The sequence below is a fragment of the Ictidomys tridecemlineatus genome, chromosome 2 (assembly GCF_052094955.1).
Source record: "Ictidomys tridecemlineatus isolate mIctTri1 chromosome 2, mIctTri1.hap1, whole genome shotgun sequence".
In the NCBI taxonomy this organism is placed as follows: domain Eukaryota; kingdom Metazoa; phylum Chordata; class Mammalia; order Rodentia; family Sciuridae; genus Ictidomys; species Ictidomys tridecemlineatus.
Genome location: NC_135478.1, coordinates 23,792,756 through 23,810,973, shown reverse-complemented (window position 1 = coordinate 23,810,973; position 18,218 = coordinate 23,792,756). Strand labels below are relative to the sequence as shown.

Here is an 18,218-nt window from a genome sequence, read left to right as displayed (position 1 = left end):
GGAGGTGTAGGACTAGATGAAGTCACATCGCCTATTATCCTCAGGATCGAGGAGGCAAAGCCTCCAGAATGCTGAGGTGGTGGTTGGCCTTGCCCCACTTCCTCATTCTTGCCACCACCCAAGGGCCTGAGCCTACAGGGGCGCTCCTGTGGCTGCCAGGTGCCTTCTTCCACCTCCAGCCTTCCAATAAGTACCTGCCTCTCTCCATTTACTTCGCCATCCAGAGCGCACTCTGAGGCTCCCCATCCAGGCAACTGAACGCGTCACTGAGGGCCCTGGGGAGCACCTTCCTCCTGCCACTATTGGCTCTCCCCACCTGACTGTAGGGCCTCTGTGTGCTGCACTGAACTGCGGATCAGTGCTGTTCACAATGCCTGGAGGTGCACTGCTGAGGCATATATATGGCTAACTAGGTCCATGTAGATAGCACAGGGGTATAATTCAGGTCCCCAAATGGACTTTGGAAGTTGTTCAAGACAAAAAGCAGGCATATATATATAAGTGTGTGTATTTACATACATATGTATATCTCTTTTTTTAATATTTATTTTTTAGTTTTAGGAGGACACAATATCTTAATAGATGTATGCGCACATATCTTAATTTCAGAATACATATATTCTGAAATAAAATGTGTGCTTCTTATAAAATTTAAATAATAGAGAAATTATAAAAACTGACATTTCCAATTTCATGACCCTCAAGCAACCACGGCTAACATTTGGGTGAACACTCTTTTTGACACTATTGATGTGTAAGTGTGCATACGTATGCATGCACACACACACACACACACACAAACCCATATGCAATGCACACAGAATTTATACACTATTATTTCTATAAGATACACTAACTATTTGCTTTGAAATTACTTTCCAACAGTCTATTAGGTGAAACTTTATTCACTGAATAATGTGAATGCCTCATATAATAGTTATCAATCTTTTAAAGGGCTATATATTTTAATATTTGCATATTCTACTATTTATTGAGCTAAAACCCCTGTGGGTGCACATTTCAGTTTATCCTTAGCGGAAACAACACTGAGGCAAACAATGTGTCAGATTACTTGTCAAGGATAAATTTCTAGAATAGAGGGGCCAGGTCTAAGGTGTGGTTTTTGCATAGACTGGGAAACAAGTTCCCAGAGGACAGCAATTTACACTCCATCTACAGAGCACAGAGGTGACTGCTTCCCCAACTACTCCACCAACACTGGTGTTATTTTTCCTTCTTTTGCTTTTCCCAGACTAATGAATGAAAACTGTATTTCATTACATTCTAATTTATTTTACTACCAGGAATGCTGACATTTTTCCTTAGGTATCTGCAGTTTTCCTTTTGTGAATTGCCTGTTCATATCCTTTGCCTATTTTTAAGAGTACTGTGTATTTGAGCACATTAACTCTGTTTGATATACTTCATCCGACATTGTTGTGTGTCTTTAAATCTTGTTTACCCCACATCAGTATCATTTATTAGTATATTATTTAATATGGTTATAGAATTTGTTATAATTTTCACTTAGTAAAATCTTTGGTGTACCAAGAAAGCCCTTGTTTGTTCCAAGACTACAAAATCTTTCTTTCCTTTTATTTTTATTTTTATTTATTTTTTTTTTTGTAATGGGGATTGAATCCAGGGGTGCTTTACCACTGAGTCACATCCCCAGTACTTCTTATTTTTTATTTTGAGACAGGGTCTTACTAAGTTGCTTGGGCCAGTTGGTGAGGTTGGTCTCAAACTTCGGCTCTTCCTGTCTCAGCCTCCTGAGTTGCTGGGATCATAGGCATGTGCCAATGCACCCAATGGGTCCCCTACTTTTTAAAAAGTTTTGTGGTTTGATTGTTTGGTATTCCAATTTTAAAGATCAATATGTTTTGGTAAAGAGTAAATACCTATTTTAACAAATTTTAAAAGTGATTTGACTACTGTCTCAACACTTTATTAAGTGATCCACTTAAAATCCATTCATTAGACCTGAGTGCTTTGGCGCACACCTATGATCCCTGTGACTCAGCAGGCTGAAGAAGGAGGATCTTAAGTTTGAGGCCAGCCCCATGCATGCTAGGGAAGTGCTCTGCCACTGAGCTAAGCTCCTCTGTGTGGGTCTGATGATGTCTATTCCCGCATTAATATCACATGAATTTCCTAGGACCTTTTCTGTAATTTTCATGATAAACTTTGTTTGTCAAGTTCACTCCAAAAGGGATAAAATTTACTGCTATCACATGGAATCTATTAAATGCTTTAGAAACTAATACAGAGTCTTCCTATGTGAGATTGGAGTATGAATTCTATTTGTTTTTTAAAATGCTTTTTAGCAAAGTTTTATACTTTTATATATATATATATGGTTTTCTTTCTTTCTTTTCTTTGCTTTTTTTCTTTTTTTGTACCAGGGATTGAACCCAGCAGCATTTAACCACTAAGCCACATCCCCAGCCCTATTTTGAATTTTATTTAGAGGCAGGTTCTCACTGAGTTGCTTAGTGCCTCACTGTTGCTGAGGCTAGCTTTGAACTCAGGATCCTTCTGCCTCAGCTTCTCGAGCTGCTGGGATTGCAGGCATGTATCACCATGCCTGGCTTATATGTTTTATTTAGAGACAGGGTCTCACTGAGTTGTTAGGGCCTTGCTAAATCACTGAGGCTGGCTTTAAACTTGAGATTCCTCCTGCCTCAGCTGCCTGAGTTGCTAGGATTACAGGTGTGCGTCATCATGCCCAGCTCTTATATTTATTCCCAGTTATTATGCTTACAGTGTCTGGCAGGTAAGGAATATTTGAGAAATGTTATTTGTAACTAAGTGGTTTCTGTTAGTGTAAAATAATAACAACAGTAACAGTTCTTTGTTACTTTATAACTAGACATATAACATTTTTGAAAGGTTTTTAAATTGTTCTAGGTGACCATATTATCCACAAACCATGATATATTTCTATTATTTTTTATTCTTTTTTATTTTTGTGGTGTTGAGGATTGCTGGGCAAATGCTCTACCACCAAGCTACATCATCAGCCCCAATTTCTATTATTTTTAATTCTTGCTTTTATGCTCAACTGATTGTATTGACTTCACTTTCTTCCATTTTCGAATTTTTACACTGTGTGTTTAATTTTCTTGATTAATTACACTGGCAGGTACTTAAGACTGTTATTTAATAATGAGCAAGAGCTAAGAAGTAGTTAAATGATCCTTCTTGTATTCTTAACCTTAATGAGAATGTTCAAGGGCTTTACTACTAATGATGATGATAGAATTGGAGAGTTTTTCACTATATTTAAAAAAGTATGCTTTATATTTTCACCAGAGTTTGAAATAGGCATTCATTGAAATAATTGTATGTTTTTTTAATCTTTGTCCTATTCATATAAATATATTTCCTAATATGCACTATACTAACATTTTAGAATATAACTATGATATATTTTATCTTTTAAATATGTTTCTGGATTATATTTGCATGTGTTTTTTTTTGAGATTTTTGCATTACTATTTGTAAGTACAGAGTATGAACTATGAAAAAGTGGTCTATTGCTTCTTTTTTGGTATACTGAAATTTTAAAAACCAGCATTCTTTAGTTTTCATAAAAATAATCAGTAGGCTTTCCACCTCTTTTAATGTTCTAGAATATTTTTTTAGGATTATTTTTACATTCCCAAGGAAGAAAATATTCTATTTTCTTCCTTGGGAATGTAAAAATGATCACTTTTGGAGATGTGAAAGATTAGATTAGCTAGTGGCTTATTTTATTATTTTAATTTTTAAGGTTTGAGATTTTATATTATTTTCTAATTCAGTAATTACTTCTCATGATTTCTTTACGATTATTTTGTTATGTTTCTAATTTATCTAATTTTGTTATGTTTCTTATTTACTTTCTTTTTATTTAATGATAAAAGTGTTCCTCTAAGAATTTTCCTCTTATTACAGCTTTGGCTGCATCCCACATGCAGTATTTTCAATATGTTATATTCCAGGTGGCCCCATTAGTTTTTTCCTCAATCTTTATTCTTCTTTTCTTATTTTCCTAGTTTTCATGTAGGCAAAGTTGGTGGAATAATAATCTTTGATTTACTACACACTGTCATCACTGGTCCATAAATGACCCTCTTTATTTTACTTATTTATTCATTTACTTATTTATTGAGCATTTATGAACCTAGCACCAACGTATTTTCTGTTTTATTCAAGGTCTGGTTAAGTATGACTTTTATATTTTAAGTGTTTGTTTTTCATCTTTTATTTATTCATTTATTTTATGTGTGGTGCTGGGGATTGAACCCAGGGCCTCACATATGCTAGGTAAGTGCTCTACTACTGAGCTACATCCCTAGCCCCTATTTTTGGCATTTCTAGCAATTTCCTTATCTGTAAAATTGTCTTAGTAATCATACTTATCTTATAGGTTTATTGTGAGAATTAAATGAATGAATGTTCATAAAATGCTTAGAATAATCTCTGGCATATAATACTATTTAGGTGTTAATTTACTAGATAAAATTACATATATATATATAGATATATAGACACAGACATATGTATACCCCATTGTGTTGTTCTTTATACTTGATTTGTCTAAAACTAACAGAAGTGTGGTAAATCTCTCAGTACTGTTTCACTGTGTCATTTTTTCCTGCTTTTTCCCCCTGGTGGTTTTTGTTTTATATATTTCAGTGCTATGCCATCCTAAGCTGTTCATTACAGTTATACTTTTATTGTAGATTGGACCTTCACTGTCTCATCTCAAGGTTTTTAATTTAAATTAAACCACATTTAATATTAACAAACAAAACCTCTGTTTTTTGTTGTCATTGTTTGCATTTGCTTGATATAGGTTGAGCACCCCAAAATGCAAAATCCAAAATACTCCCTAAACTTCTGGTTGCTGACATAACTTTCAAAGTTTTGGGTTTTGGACTATTTCAGATTTTGGGTTAGGGATGTTCAACTGGTAATGTCTATGCAAATGTTGCCAAATTGAAAAATATTCAAAATCTGAAACACTTCTGGTTCCAAGTATTTCAGATAAGGGATATTCAACCTGTAAAACTTTTATTTTATGTTTAATATCTCTGAGACTCCTTGTTTCAGGTTTGTCATTTGAGAGCACATAGCTGGTGTGTGTGTTTTTATAATTCATTCAGAGTCCTTTTCTTTTTAAAAGATGAATTTTATCCACTTATATTTATTATTAAAACATGTTTGATTTTGCCTCTGCTATTTTATGCTTTATTGTTACTTCTTTTTTTTTCTTTTCTTTCTTTCTTTCTTTCTTTTTTTTTTGGTTGTAAAATTTGTTTTGCTTTTTTAAAAAGTTCCCTCAGCAATTTGGAAGGGATATAGTTTGCTTTCTGCTGAACAAGTTTGTAACTTTAAATAAAACACTAAAGACTTCTTTTTCCCAATCTATCACTGACATGATGCTTTTTTTTTTAACAACAGTGCTTGGCTGTCTCCCCTGATCAGATTCACCAGATGCTTGCCAAAACTCCTCCTCACTTACGCCAGGCTGAGATTTTCCTCCACAGCCCAGACTAAATGGCTCTGGCTGCCCTTGCTTGTGGCTGTTTAAAAACAAAACTTGTTAAACATATTGTCAAATCATCCTCCTCTGAAACCCACAGAGATTTGGCTCTGGTTGCCAATGGTAAAACAGCAGGCAGACTGTGGCAGCTTTCGGCCCACTCTGAAATAAGGGAGGGGCAGTGTTTGGGGCGGATAGTAGGACCAGAGGTTGAGATGTGACAGCCACAGTGCCTCCCCACAGATAGCTTTGGATTGAAGTGCCCTTCCTCCCATTCTGTGGCCCAACGTACTTCCTGTTAGTTGTTCATCTGTGTGGGGCTGTCACCTCCGCAATAACACAGGTGCTTGTTCCCCCTGGACCAGGAACTTTTCCATTTCTTTGGAAGCCCTCTCCCTGTTCACTAGTACCTACCAGAAACCTCTCCAGGGCTCTCCTGAGAGGTCAGAGCAGGGTGCTTGAAAGCCAGATAGAGCATCTCTGCAGGGCTTCACTCCTCCTCCTGGCCTCAATAAACCTCCCTGCTTCCACAGCTCAGCTCCACCTGCTGCCTCCGGGAAGTCTCCCCTAATTGCTCCAGTCCCCCTGGCTCAGTGCTGAATCAAATTTCCTGAGTCTGGTTTTCCCGACTAGAAGCCCCTGACACCAGGGCTGAGGTCTCCTTTTCCTGTGGCTCCCCCACAGCTCAACTTCGAAAGATACAAGGAGAGTATAGGAAAAAAAAAAAAATCTATTGAACAAATAAATGGAAGGTCAAGAAAAAGGACTGTGGAATCTGACTGCCTGGGTTCACATGCCAGATCTGTGGCTCCTGACGGGTGGGAATTTGGACATATTCCTTCATGTTGCCGCAAAGATTTGTTGTAGGCATTAATGAAAATGTGTGAACTACGTGGCCTGCCTCCCTGGAAGAGGAACTGAGTGGAGCTCCCACTGTACCCTCAGTTTTAACTTTATTATAATGGCCTCAAAGAATGCCTGATGCTCACTCTACGCAGGCAGGTGAGTCACCAAGAGCTCCAGTGTGGGAGGTTGGTGATCTGGGGCATGCCATTTCTCTTTCGTGGAACAAGGAAGCAGGCTGGACACATGGCCTCTGCCATCCCTTCCTGGTCTGGCCTCCACGCATGCTGTGGGCACGGAGTTTGTGAGCGGTACTCTGTTCCAGGAGCCTGGGGAGCACATTTTCAAGCAGAGGTTCTGCCCCAGTTTCTGACCTGGCTTTCTAGCTGGAGACCTCATTTTCCTGCCCTCCTTCTCCAGCCCTCCCTGCCCCAACTCTGCATCCCGGGGAGAGTACCAGAGCTCCACTGCTGAGCAGGATCATGAAGATGATGAATGTCTCGAACCAGCTGTGCTCCACGATGCGGTAGCAGGTCTTGCGCAGTCGCCACCAGACCTTGCCTGGGGCCTGTGTGGTGTCCACTGCGCAGCAGGGACAGCGCCGGACGCAGCCTATGGGAGAGGGTGACAGATAGGCCCAGCTCAGGGCCTGTCAATGCCCATGTCTGATGGGCAGAAGGCTGTGGGGCTGAGGGAATGACTGAGAGAAAGAGGTTGCAATAATGGGGTAGTAAACAGGGCAACATGGCGGGTGGGCCCATGGTGGGGGAGGACTGTCGGTCTTCCCTGCAAGGGCCACACACTCGGCAGGTACTGTGTGGAGAGGCTGAATGGACTAAGCATTCAGAGAATGGGTGAACAGCCTGATGGGGCTGGGCAGGGGCAAGACTGGGGTTGGCATGGGTTCCAGCTTATTCTCTGCTCATTTGGGAAACCCTCCCCCTGGAGAAATGCTCAGAAACTCCTGGGGGTACTCTGTCCCCAGTCCTTCTCCTTCTTTTGCAGTTTCAGAGCCTTGGGAACAGTAGACCTCTCCATGACAGCCTCTAACTGAAATGTCACATGAAGGGAAAACCCTCATTTTGTCCCCAGCTACCAATTCAGGAGAACGATAGATGTCAGTTACTAACATGGCCACATGCCACACCTACCTTAAGTATTTACCAAGGGCCTACTATGTGCCAGGGCCTGGGGCACTGGTGCAGTGGGGGCAGGTACAGTTGGGTTACCCCACCACACAGTGTCACCAGGCCTTGGTGCTGCTGTACTATAGCTGCCCAGCCCTGCACACCACGGCAGACGTGCCATGACTCCTGTCAGTGGCAGATGGAAGAACTCCCAGGGTCACAGAAGAACGGGGAAGGAGAGTGGTTCCAGGTCAGCGTGTGGGTGTGACATGGCCCTGGACGCTAGAGTTGCTGGTCCTTCTGTCTGTCCCCTCTGGGAGAGGTTGAGGCTGGGGCAAAGGGCTTCCCAGAGCCGTACCTTCAGTGAAGCAGTCTTCCGGATCCTTGACGTCCTCCCCCAAGTCAGGGATCTGCTCCAGGAGGTCAGCAGTGTTGGTCATGTCTGCTGTGCTGCCCTCAGAGTAACTGTCCTCATGGGTCTGTGGGCAGGGGAGGGCAAGGGCGTGAGTGGGCTGGGAAGCAGCCTCCGGCCTTGAGCCCAGAGTCCGGGGGGGGGGGGGGAAGCTTTTGGCTCTCTCAGGAGAGGAGCCCCAATCACCCCCACCCCGTTGCATACCCTGAGAATCAGAGGCACTTAGGGCCAGTCAGGCCTGAGCCAAGGCTGGACCTCAGAGCTCCTGGGTCTGAGGTTCTGGTCTTCTGGGGTTTAGACCCGGGAGGTGGTATAAGAAAGGGCTCTGGGAGCACACTGGGATGGAACAAAACAGACCCGGGAGGGTACAGGGGACACACATTGGGAATGCAGATGCACATTCGGCACAGTCAGAACAGGGCCGCAGGCACACACAGCAGCAAGTCAGACATGTGGAGAACAGGCCAGCAACCCAGCCCGTGCTTCTCGACCCATCCATATGGATGCTGATGTGACGTGCAGAGCCTGGGGTAAGACTGAGAACATGCCACAACCTTCTACCGGCCATGCAGGGAATTGCAGCCCTGGCCTGATAACTTGATGGTGCGTGCATGTGGGTGTGCCCTTGTGTCTGGGTGTCTCTTGTGGGCCTATGAAGGTGTCGCAGTGGCCACTGCTGGTGCTCTGCCCAGTTCCCCTCGACGAGGCCAGAGCACCCATTGGTGGCTGCTGTGAAGACTGGTGGCTGAGCTGACCTCTCCTCCCGAAAACTCCTGTTAGCCAGGGAGCTGCCATCCTGGGAAGAGTCTCAGTGGTTACCCGCTGGGTGGCCAACACCCAGAGCCTGACCAGCAAGACTGAGGAAGTGCAGCCCCTGCCTGTGGCGCACTTCATACTCCTGAGCTTCCCTGCGGACAGGACCATGAAGGGGACTCAGCGAACAGGACTTTCACAGCTCCCTCCTGCACCTCGGCTGCGTCTCCTACTTTCTCATGGATCTCTCCTGAGAGCCCTCCCTTCACACGCAGCCATCCCCAGCTCAGGCTCTGCAGCTAGGGAGTCCAAGCTAAAGACAGATGTCATCAGGGGTTTCTGTGAAGAAAGGAAATCCCTCATCGGCCTCCCGCCAGGTCAACCCCCGCCTCAGCTGGCTCCGTGTCCCAGCAGCCCAGGCCCACGCGGCTGCCACTCTGCTTAGATGTGGAAACAGCTTTGATCCTCCAGGCTGCCTTGTTTGTCCCTTCCTCTGAAAAATCACTCTGCTGATGTCTCCACATCTTGTGCACGTGTGAGGTTTGTGATGGGAAAGGGCTGACGAGTTCCAGGGGAAAGTGGCCCGAGGGGTGAGGCTCTATTCTTTGTGATCTCTGTGACTTTGAAGGCTCCCTCCTCTCTCTTCCCAGCTCAGCGGGGCTATGAAAGGGGTAGGCCAAGAAGGTCCAGATGCTGACAAGGCCTAAAATACATGGGGCTGTCACTTGGAGGACACTTTTTAGGATCTTCCTGCAGATGAGACATGGAAGTCCTTTCCTGGGGAAAAAACCCTAGCATCTCTCTCTCTTTCTCTCCCCCTCCCCTCCCTCTTTTTCTCTCCTTTCTCTCTCCCTTTGACAGGGCCCATCATGAAGTGATTTGAAGAAAGGAAGAAATGACAATACTCCAAGGTCCACATGCTCTCCGGTGACTGTCTGTCTTCTATATTCCTGCTCCCACACCCCTTCAAGGTTAAGACCATCCAGGGGGAGGACAGTGACCTGCCCAGCGGGAAGGAGGACTCTACTAGACCCTCACACTTCAAACTAACTGTGACCATAAATCCTTCCCCAGGTCTGTCTCTCAGCAGGGAAAGTCGCAATGCTGGGCTGAGGAGCAAGGTCAGGTGGCAGGGCAATAGCACTGAGCTGTCTCTGCACACGTGACCTCTACATTTCACTTAACGTGAGCCAAGTTGGGCAGTATAGTTAGCCACGCCGTGATCCCTTCGCTCAGGGGCCACAAGCTCGAATGACTATGGGGGCCAGGCAGGTAACCGTCAGTCAGGCGGGTGGCTCTGTAGTAAGTCAGGGAGCTCCAGCCTGAGTTTGGGACATCGTGACCACTTTTCTTCAGCAGTTCTAGTTTTTTTTAGGAGAAGCCAGAAATGCAGATTTTTATGAAAGTTCCCAAATTTGAAGGGGTGGTAGCTAAATCAAAGTAAAACTTTTTTTTTTTGTGTGTGTGTGTGTGTGTGTGTTACTGAGTATTGAACTCAGGGGCACTTAACCACTGAACCACATCCCCAGACCTTTATTGTATTTTATTTAGAGACAGGGTCTCACTGAGTTGCTTAGGACCTTGCTTATGCTGAGGCTGGCTTTGAACTCATGATCCTCCTGCCTCAGCCTCTGGAGCCACTGGGATTATAGGCATGCGCCACCACTGCTGGCTGAAAGTAAAACTTTTTTTTGTGTGTGTGGCCAGAACAAATTCTTATGGCAGGCTGGGCGGGCCTCGCATCTGTGGCCTCTGTTTTAGTGTAGGTGACAAGCAGCTGGTGATAAGGTGCCAAAAACAGTTCTCAGAGCTCCCTGAAGGTCTCTTTGGATGGCAGATTCACAGGACAGGTTGCCAAATAGGACAAGAACATGGGAACACGGAGTGAGGAGAGGATGAACACACAGAGGCGCCGGGTTAGTCCTGCAGCAGGGTCCTGGGCTGGCCACTTCCCGATGGCCCTGTGCACCCCTCTCCTGTCAGAACACATTGCCCAGTCTGCTCTCTGCAGATGGGTCTTCCACCAGCAAATGCAGGCACGTGCTGGTGCAGGGACCTCTCCCAGCCTGGGACCAGCCCAAGCAGCAGCGCCCCGCCAACTTCAGGGACAAAGGCGTGCATTACCTCACTGCACCCTGGGGACCGGGGCTCCGCTTTCTGCTGTTGCCGCCAGTCTGCCTGAGATGCGCTGGCCTCAGCCTCGGAGGAGGCTGTCTCGGACACCTGGCTCCAGGCCCTGGGCTCTGGGTGGGACTCTGGGCCACTGGACACAGGCTGGGATTCCTGCTGAAGAGACCTCAGCCCGTGAGTTGAGCCTATCCACCCTACCAGAGGGTTTCTAGTCTTAACTTTGTGGGCTGGAAGCCCATTCAGCAAGGGCCCTGCCTTCTGCCCTCTTCATAGAACCTCCATCTCACTGAAGACCCTCCCCTAGGGGCCCTAACCAGGTGTGTGGGAAGCTCCCAGTAAGTCCAGGTAAAAGATCTATAAATATCCTCCACTCCCAACTCCCTGGAAGGGTGTGGCTGGGCTATGATGATCATCAAACAGCACTAATTTGATGGGCATCATAGCCCAGCTACACCCAAGCCCCCTGGCTTGCTTGCTCGTTCTCTCTCCCTCATGCTCACACGCACGCACGCATGCACACCCACACACACACACCCACACACACACACACGTACACATGCATGCTTCCATGCTGGCCCCAGGGAGCCAGAGCCCACAGGCTCAAGAAAAGGAAAGAAGAGGTAAAGAGGGATAGGTGCAATTCTTCTTCTGTTACCGGAGACAATTGGAAGCTGAAGTCCTGGCAACCCTACTCTCCCTGTCCCCCAACTGTCACTGCCACGGTCCCACAGCCTGACTCAATGGGCTCAGGCTAGCCTCTGGGACCACAGGGAGGTAGGAGGAGACAAAAGCAAGCCCAGAGCCTCAGATCAAGTTCCCTGCAGGGGGAGCATTGCTCTCTAGGCCAGGTGCCCTCTGTGCTGGCCAGAGGAAGCAGCCAGAAGGAACCCAGCTAAATGGAGAGAACCACCGATGGCTGCTTGGCCTACAGACCTAGGAGGAGCCACTGGTGTCTGGCTCAGGCCAAGGGAAAATGGAGGGGGAGGGGACTGTCTCTTTTGTCCAGACCCTGGTCCCAAGTGTTAAAAATAACAGGTTGGGAGATAAGATAGTGCTGTCTCTGACACCTCCGTCTTAGGGATGCTTATTTTTAAATCTCAGAATTAGCCCTGGGCATGGGAGGAGGAAAGGGGGCAGTCAGGAGGTCAGGAAATGGCACCCCTCCTTTGCCAAGACCTGCCACCTTGCTAGTCCTGGAGACGGACAATGGCCAGGTCAGGGTGGAGTTGTGGGGCCAGGGGCTCTGGCTCTGCCTTAGACACATGAGGAACTCCTAGCAGTCTGTCTCTTGCCATGCCTCGGTTTCCCTGTCTGAACACTCAGTGGCCTATGACCAGTCAGGGCATGAATGAACAGTAGCTAGTCTTGGAACCCCTCTGGGAGATCAGCTGTTGGGCAGAGGCCCTCTCTTCTACCCCACCCACTCCACTACTGAGGCAGGGGCTCTAAGCGAGGCTGGTTCTTCCAGACAGCAGTGCCTGGGCCCTGAAGAAGAAGGTGCTGCAAACATGTAAGGCAGGGCCTCACCTGCTTGCTGGATTCTTCCTCCGTTCCCTGGCTGTTCTCCTCATCCTCGTCCTGGTCATCTGTGTCTGATTCAGCCACGGCAATGGGCACACACACGGGCTCTGGATCCCCAGGGGTGCCCTGGCCTGGACGCTTGTCTTCCTCAAACCTTGTTTCCTTGCGGGCTGGAGGTGCCTTGTCCGTCTCTGGGGGTGGTGGGGAGCTGGGGTTGGCAATGCAGCTGGGCAACTGGCCATGAGAGGCAAGAGCTGCAGGCTTCTTAGGTCGCCGCCGCAGGAGTCCGCAGCAGAAGTCCCAGGTGGTCCTCTTGACAAAGCGCAGGCCCCGCTGGATGCGGGCCAGGGCCAGCTGGAGGTTGTTCATCTCCCCATCCTCATCCGGGGCCGTGAGGTTGTCTGCACTGAAGGAGCTGAGCAGCAAGGCCAGGAAGAGGTTCAGGACCTGTTGGGGTGACAGGTCAGGTTCACCTGGGTGCTGAACCATGCCTTAGATACTGAGCTTCAGCTCCATAGGAAAACTCGGGGTCGGGGCCCACATCTTAGCCCCCACCTCCATTCTCTTGAATGTGGAGGGTTTGTCTATAAAAGAAAAATAAATTTGCTGGGTGCAATGGTGCATGCCTATAATCCCAGCAGCTTAGAAGGCCAAGACAGGAGGATCCCAAGTTCAAAGTCAGCCTCAGCAAAAGCAAGGCACCAAGCAACTCAGTGAGACCCTGTCTCTGAATAAAATATAAAATAGGGCTGGGGATGTGGCTCAGTGGTCGAGTGCCCCTGAGTTCAATCCCCGGTACCCCCCACCCAACAAAAAAAAAAAAAAAGAAATTCAAATTCCTCCTCCCAAGTGCTCACCATGCAGTCTAAATTCAAGTTCAGTGGGAGAACCATATCAGAGGCTACAGATGGAAATGAAATCCAAAGAGGGTCTTGCTTAAGGTCACACAGGCCTCATCCCTGTTCCAGATACTTCTATACATAGGCCTTTTTTTTTTTTTCTCTTCTCTCACCTCTTTCTGCAGCATTGGGAATGGGGTCAGGATGGGCATGGGGTTCCTTCCTGGGAAATGGGTGTCTAGGAACAAGACAGATTCCCACCCAGAAGCAACCCAAATTCTCAGGACTTTCTTGAGAAAGGAGCTGGTGTGTCTGATGCTGAAGGAGGAGAGTGGTCTGCGTGAGCTCCCGCCAGAAGCAGGCTCTCTGCTCTAAGACCTGCAGCTGCTGTTATGGAAGCCTGTCTCCCTGTGTTCTAGGTCTGTGTTTTCCAGGTGAAGGACGCAGGGGATTGAGCAGAATAGAGGGTGATGATAGGAAAAGAAGCTTTTCAGAATCACTGTGGGGTCTGGCCCCACGGAGGTGGCTGTGTCTATCTTGTAAGGGCACCCAATGGGTGCTGTGAATGGGACCACATAACTGGGGTAGGGTGGGGGACCTGGGACTGGTGCCAGGGTCAGCCAGGGTTCTAAGGCCCATCCTGCTGCCAGGGGTGAGAGGAGGGGTTTGCATCCAAGAGATTCCACAAGGCACAGTACTTTACTGAAGTTATTTCTTAGGGGTTAGGGATGAGAGACTCCTTAAGGAGAGTCTGTCTAACCCCTCAGCCTTTGGATGGTTCTGGATAATTGCTTGTTGTTAAAACATCCTGAAAAATGTGAAGTTTTTTTTTTGTTTTTTTGTGTTTTTTTTTGCTAGGAATGAGAATGTTTGCTGTACGACAAGGGGCTGTGTTTGAGTCCATTTCCCAGTCTTGTGGAGGGTAAAGGAAGATGGCGGTGGGCTTATCGCATACGTGGGCTGGACTGGCCTAAGAGCATCACCAGGTGCACAGCCCAGGGACATAATGTCCCCACTGAGGGCTTGATGTCTGCTCCTCCCAGTCCCCAGGAGGGACTGCAGTTGAACAGGGCCCTGGTCGCAGGTGGTTGGTGAAGGTGGATGCACAGTGCTTATCAGAGATTCATTCGGAGCTCCTGCTCTGACTTCTTGTAAGCCCCTAAGAGATGCCACACACCCTGTCCAGGGATGCCACACTTGTCAGAAAGCTGTGAAGGAGATTCTGGTGAAAGTGGTGGTGAAGTGAGGCCAGGCCTCTGTATTCACGTAACAGGTAACATGCATTCATGGAAACGGTATGGAAAGGTTAAGGAGTAAGCCTCTCCCCTGCCGTGTCACTGACAGATGACCACTTTGACACCTGGCAGCCCTTTTGATGTCGTCATCTGGGGGCAAGGCATGTGATGTGAATCAGAGGTGCTGGCCTGGCCCCGGCACAGCCTGCCTCTGTTCCTGCTGACCTCTGCGGTCCCCTACTCCAGCCCTCACTGCATATGTGGCTTCCCATCTTCTGATCCCAGGAGTCCTGGGCCCAGGCTGGGGGCAGGGTAGGAGGGCACCTAGAAGCCTTGTCCACCCACACAGGACCTGAGTCCTCCCTTGTCTACGGCTTCCAAAGTTCAGCTTCTTCCAGTGCTTCCCCCGTCAATCATGCCGCTGCTCCCCAGCCCCTGCCTGATCCTCATTTCCCATTTCAATGGCAATCTTGCTTCCACCCACGCCAGCCCGGCAGCGGCCCAATTCCTGAGGCGGCCAGGGAGGGGATTGCGTGGGCCGGCGCTAACTTCCCTCCTCCAGCAGCCTCTAATCTTCTCATCCCCAGGCAGATCCGCTCGGAAATGGCAGGGCTCTGTGTGTGAGGGGCGGCTCAGCCTGGCCAGGGGCTCGGTGCTCAGCACACTTGTATTCTTCTTAGAACAGACAGGGTCTGGCAGCCCCTGGGGCTGGGTCAGGGGCTAAGTGAGGCTCCCGCCCAAGGGTCAGCAAAAAGAGCTGGGTTCTTTGGGCACGGATACTCTTTGGGCTGTGAGCTCTGCACGGTGGAGGTTTGACCACAGCTAGTCTTGTCCTATCCTATCCTGGTTAAAGCACATGGAAGTAAAAGCAGGCAGGTGTGGCGAAAGGCTCTGAAATCTACAGCCCAAAGTTTTCATCCCACAGCAGTCTGGAAAAGTAGATCTAAAAGCTCTCTATGCACAGATGTGACTCCGTGCTGCCCACGACAGAGACATAGCAGCAGCAGCAGAGCCAGACCATGCAGCCATGATGTTGGAGCATGTGTAGGCCACCTGTGCACCCAGGAAGGTGGCTCCATGTCCATAGTGGATGCTGACTTGGTTCTGAACCAAAGACTCATCTCAACCTTGTTTCTTCCTAAGTTCTATCCTCTGGCATTTAGACCTTGATCTCTCTTAAATCTGAACTTCTGCACAGTTTAAGGACACAAGGCAAGATCCTAGCACAGAGAGGGGGCCATAGGAACAAAGGCCTGGCTCCTCTTTACGGGACAGTAGGAACTCCCACCAAAACTACTCAGGGTAGCTTAAAAATCTCCTACTGGACCCCACATGGACCACCATCTGTTCATACCTAATGGTCAACCTCTTCCGCATTACCTGGTTATCAGGACAAATTCAAACCCTCCTCCAGGAAGCCCTCTTTGATTCCCCTAGCTGGAGGGGAACATACCCATGGGTTCCTCCATGGTACTCTGGTCACTTTACCAGTCCGAATTATTTCAGACCTGTTTCAACTCCCCACCTCCCAGTTCTCTCAGGTGAGTGAGCAGTGTCAAGGCTGGGGCTAGGCTACCTTTGCTTCAGTCTTCTTACTGGTGTTTGGAACATTTACATGCAACAGGGGCTCAGTGAACATGTGCTAAGCTCAACTGAAAATCATCTGGTGATTCGTTGATAGTGACCATAAAAGAATGCATAGATGAGTCAATAAATAAATTAATGAGATGAGTAAATAATGAATAAACAGGCAAATAAGTGGGTGAATGAACGAATGAGCAAAATTCAATTAAGAGTGAGTGATAGGTGGACGTGGTGGCGCATGCCTGTAATCCCAGCAACTCTGGAGGCTGAGGCAGGAGGATCACAAGTGCAAAGTCAGCCTGAGCAACTTAGTGAGGCCCTAAGCAACTTAGTGAGACCCTGTCTCAAAAGGGGGAGTGGGGAGTATGGCTCAGTGGTAAAGTGCCCCTGGGTTCAATTCCTGGCGCAAAAATAAATAAATAAATAAATAGGTGGATGGATAGATGAGTCAATGAGTAAGGAGTGAGTAGCTAGCTGAATGGATGGGACTGGTAAATAAGTGAATAGAAAGGTAGGTTGATGGATGGATGAGTTGGATGAATGAATTAAGGAACAGATGGGTGAGAGGACAGATAGGTGATAAATGAATGGATGGATAAATGGTGGATATATGGAAGGGTGAAGGGTGAGTGTGTATATGTTTGTGTAAATGGTTCATGAGCGGATGGCTGATGGACAAATGAATAGATGGGTGATGAATGAGTGGATGGATGGATGAATGGATGAAGACATGGGGTTGAAGGATGACTGAATGGGTGAATATGGACAAGAGATTGGTAAGTGAGTAGACAGATGGATAAGAGAGGCACATGGTGGGAGTGTGATTGGTAAGTGGATAGATGGCTGTAGAGGTGAATGTATTAACAAGTAGGTAGATAAAAGAACGAATGGGTAAGTGAATATATAGGTTAAAAATAAGCGCATAGACGGATGGGTGAGTGGGGGCATAGGTGGGTGGATGAGTTGATAGGTGAATAGAGGGAAGGACGGGTAAACAAGTAGATGGATGAACGGATGGGTAGGTGGATGGATGAGAGATTGAGGGGTGGGTGGTTTGAAAGATGGCTGGATGAGTGGGTAGAGAGGAGAAAATGTAAGCCAATGGGTAAGTGGATGGCTGGGTTTGGGGTAGCTGGGAGGATGAAATGTTGGTTGGGTGGGTGGGTATGCATGTGCGACACTCCTGGCCGACTTACCACAAGGTTGCCAATGACCATAACAAGCAAGAAGACCAGCAAGCACAACGACTGCCCAGACACCTCCATGCAGTCCCACATAGTTTCTATCCACTCGCCACAGAGGATGCGGAAGATAATAAGGAAGGCGTGGAAGAAGTCCATCATATGCCAGCGGGGCAGCAGGCCAGAGTCACTGATGCGGTGCCTCAGCTCTGAGTAGTTCTTGCCAAAGAGCTGCATGCCCACCACGGCAAAGATGAACACGATGATGGCCAGCACCAACGTCAGGTTCCCCAGCGCCCCCACTGAGTTCCCGATGATCTTGATGAGCGTGTTCAGGGTGGGCCATGATTTGGCCAGCTTGAAGACCCGCAGCTGGGGAGGGAGGAAGAGGAGAGAGGTCCATGTGAGGGACTTCGGCTCTCACTTCCCATGAACACCCTTCCCCTCCCCCAGCTCCTGCTTGAAAGCTCAGGGAAGCCTTGGAGGTCACTGACACCCACCTCTCCCCATTTCTCCAAGAGCACGCACTCGCACCCATTTCTGGGAGCAGCCTGGCTGGAGTCTGCTCTGGGAGTCAGGTCAACAGCTCCAGCGCATGCCCCCCAACTTATCACCTCTTTGTCCCATACCAGCTTCCTGGTCTCACATCCGGGAGATTCCCAATAGATTCTCCCATGCTGGAACGTCTTTCCTCTTTCAGATCTGTCCTCATCAGCTATCCTTCGGGCCATCTCAAACCATCTCTGACTCATCCAATGACCTCCATCTTTCTCTCCTCTCAGTTACCACAGAGAAAGGGGGCACATGCTAAGGTGTAATGCATGTGCCATGCCTGTGCTTAAGATGATTTGCTTCATTCAGAACTTCCAATAACCACATGAGGCTGGCACTATTGCTACCTTATTTGACAGATGAAGAATCCAACCCTTAAAGGTGGAGTAACTGGTAAATTCCTCGGCTCACGGCAATGGAATCAGGATTGTAACCCACATCCCAGGCTTTCTTTACTTACTGCACCACTCTACCTTCCTATATCCCCCAGAGGAGCCACCCACAGAGC

The 18,218-nt window shown here is 47.7% G+C and overlaps 1 protein-coding gene across 7 annotated transcripts in view; it reads right to left on the bottom strand.

The window, feature by feature from the left end:
* Nucleotides 1-18,218, bottom strand: part of Scn5a (sodium voltage-gated channel alpha subunit 5) — a 97,259-nt gene that overhangs the window by 18,789 nt on the left and 60,252 nt on the right. For 3 of the 7 annotated variants that reach the window (XM_078038124.1, XM_078038118.1, XM_078038117.1), the window contains 5 exons: nucleotides 17,174-17,530; nucleotides 12,326-12,766; nucleotides 10,793-10,954; nucleotides 7,862-7,982; nucleotides 6,834-6,988 (listed from right to left, as the gene is read on the bottom strand). In XM_078038124.1, coding sequence (XP_077894250.1) covers nucleotides 6,834-6,988; nucleotides 7,862-7,982; nucleotides 10,793-10,954; nucleotides 12,326-12,766; nucleotides 17,174-17,530 — 1,236 coding nt within the window. The remainder of the gene's footprint in view (nucleotides 1-6,833; nucleotides 6,989-7,861; nucleotides 7,983-10,792; nucleotides 10,955-12,325; nucleotides 12,767-17,173; nucleotides 17,531-18,218) is intronic. The other 4 variants (XM_078038120.1, XM_078038119.1, XM_078038123.1 and 1 more) reach the window with 2 other exon arrangements.